Source organism: Octopus bimaculoides, unplaced genomic scaffold, assembly GCF_001194135.2.
Source record: "Octopus bimaculoides isolate UCB-OBI-ISO-001 unplaced genomic scaffold, ASM119413v2 Scaffold_201010, whole genome shotgun sequence".
Classification (NCBI taxonomy): domain Eukaryota; kingdom Metazoa; phylum Mollusca; class Cephalopoda; order Octopoda; family Octopodidae; genus Octopus; species Octopus bimaculoides.
The window spans coordinates 1-527 of record NW_026334863.1 but is presented as its reverse complement, the minus strand read 5'-3'; the positions used below and the strand labels follow the sequence as shown (position 1 = coordinate 527).

The following is a 527-nucleotide window of genomic DNA, read 5'->3' as shown; positions in this document are numbered from 1 at the left end:
AAGGAAAGGAAACCAAAGGGCCCTAATCTGTAATTAAGTGATGCAACGATAATATTTTGACTAACAGCTAACCATCGTCCATCAAATACATCCTTCGCGCTTGATCCAGAAATAAATCCACCTCCGTATATCCAAATCATCGTGGTTAAATTTGAATGAAACTTCCGTGCTTCTGTTGGAGCCCAAATGTTTAAATAAAGACAGTCTTCACTTAAATTATTTTTCCACGAATCTGCATCTGCAGCATCATTAGATTCTATAAATTGTTCACATGATGAACCATATTTCTTCGTTTCTTTTATACCACTCCACTTTTCAATTGTTTCAGGTCTTCTAAATCTTAGATTACCAACGGGAGGTTTAGCAAATGGTATTCCAAGAAAGACATCAAGATCAAAATTCTGAACTGAAATTGTTGATCCGTTAATCTTTCCAGTGGTAGTATCAATTACCGGGTCTTCTGCATGGACGTAAGTTATTAACAAAGAGATTATGAATATATATTTCAGTTCTTCCATGATATGAAT

The 527-nt window shown here is 34.9% G+C and overlaps 1 protein-coding gene across 1 annotated transcript; it reads right to left on the bottom strand.

The window, feature by feature from the left end:
* Positions 1 to 5: 5 nt before the first annotated feature.
* LOC106867085 (acetylcholinesterase) lies at positions 6 to 521 on the bottom strand (the record flags this gene model as incomplete). Its single annotated transcript, XM_014932915.1, has 1 exon — positions 6 to 521. A coding segment is annotated over exon 1 (513 nt), but the record flags the coding sequence as incomplete, so codon positions are not given.
* Positions 522 to 527: the final 6 nt, after the last annotated feature.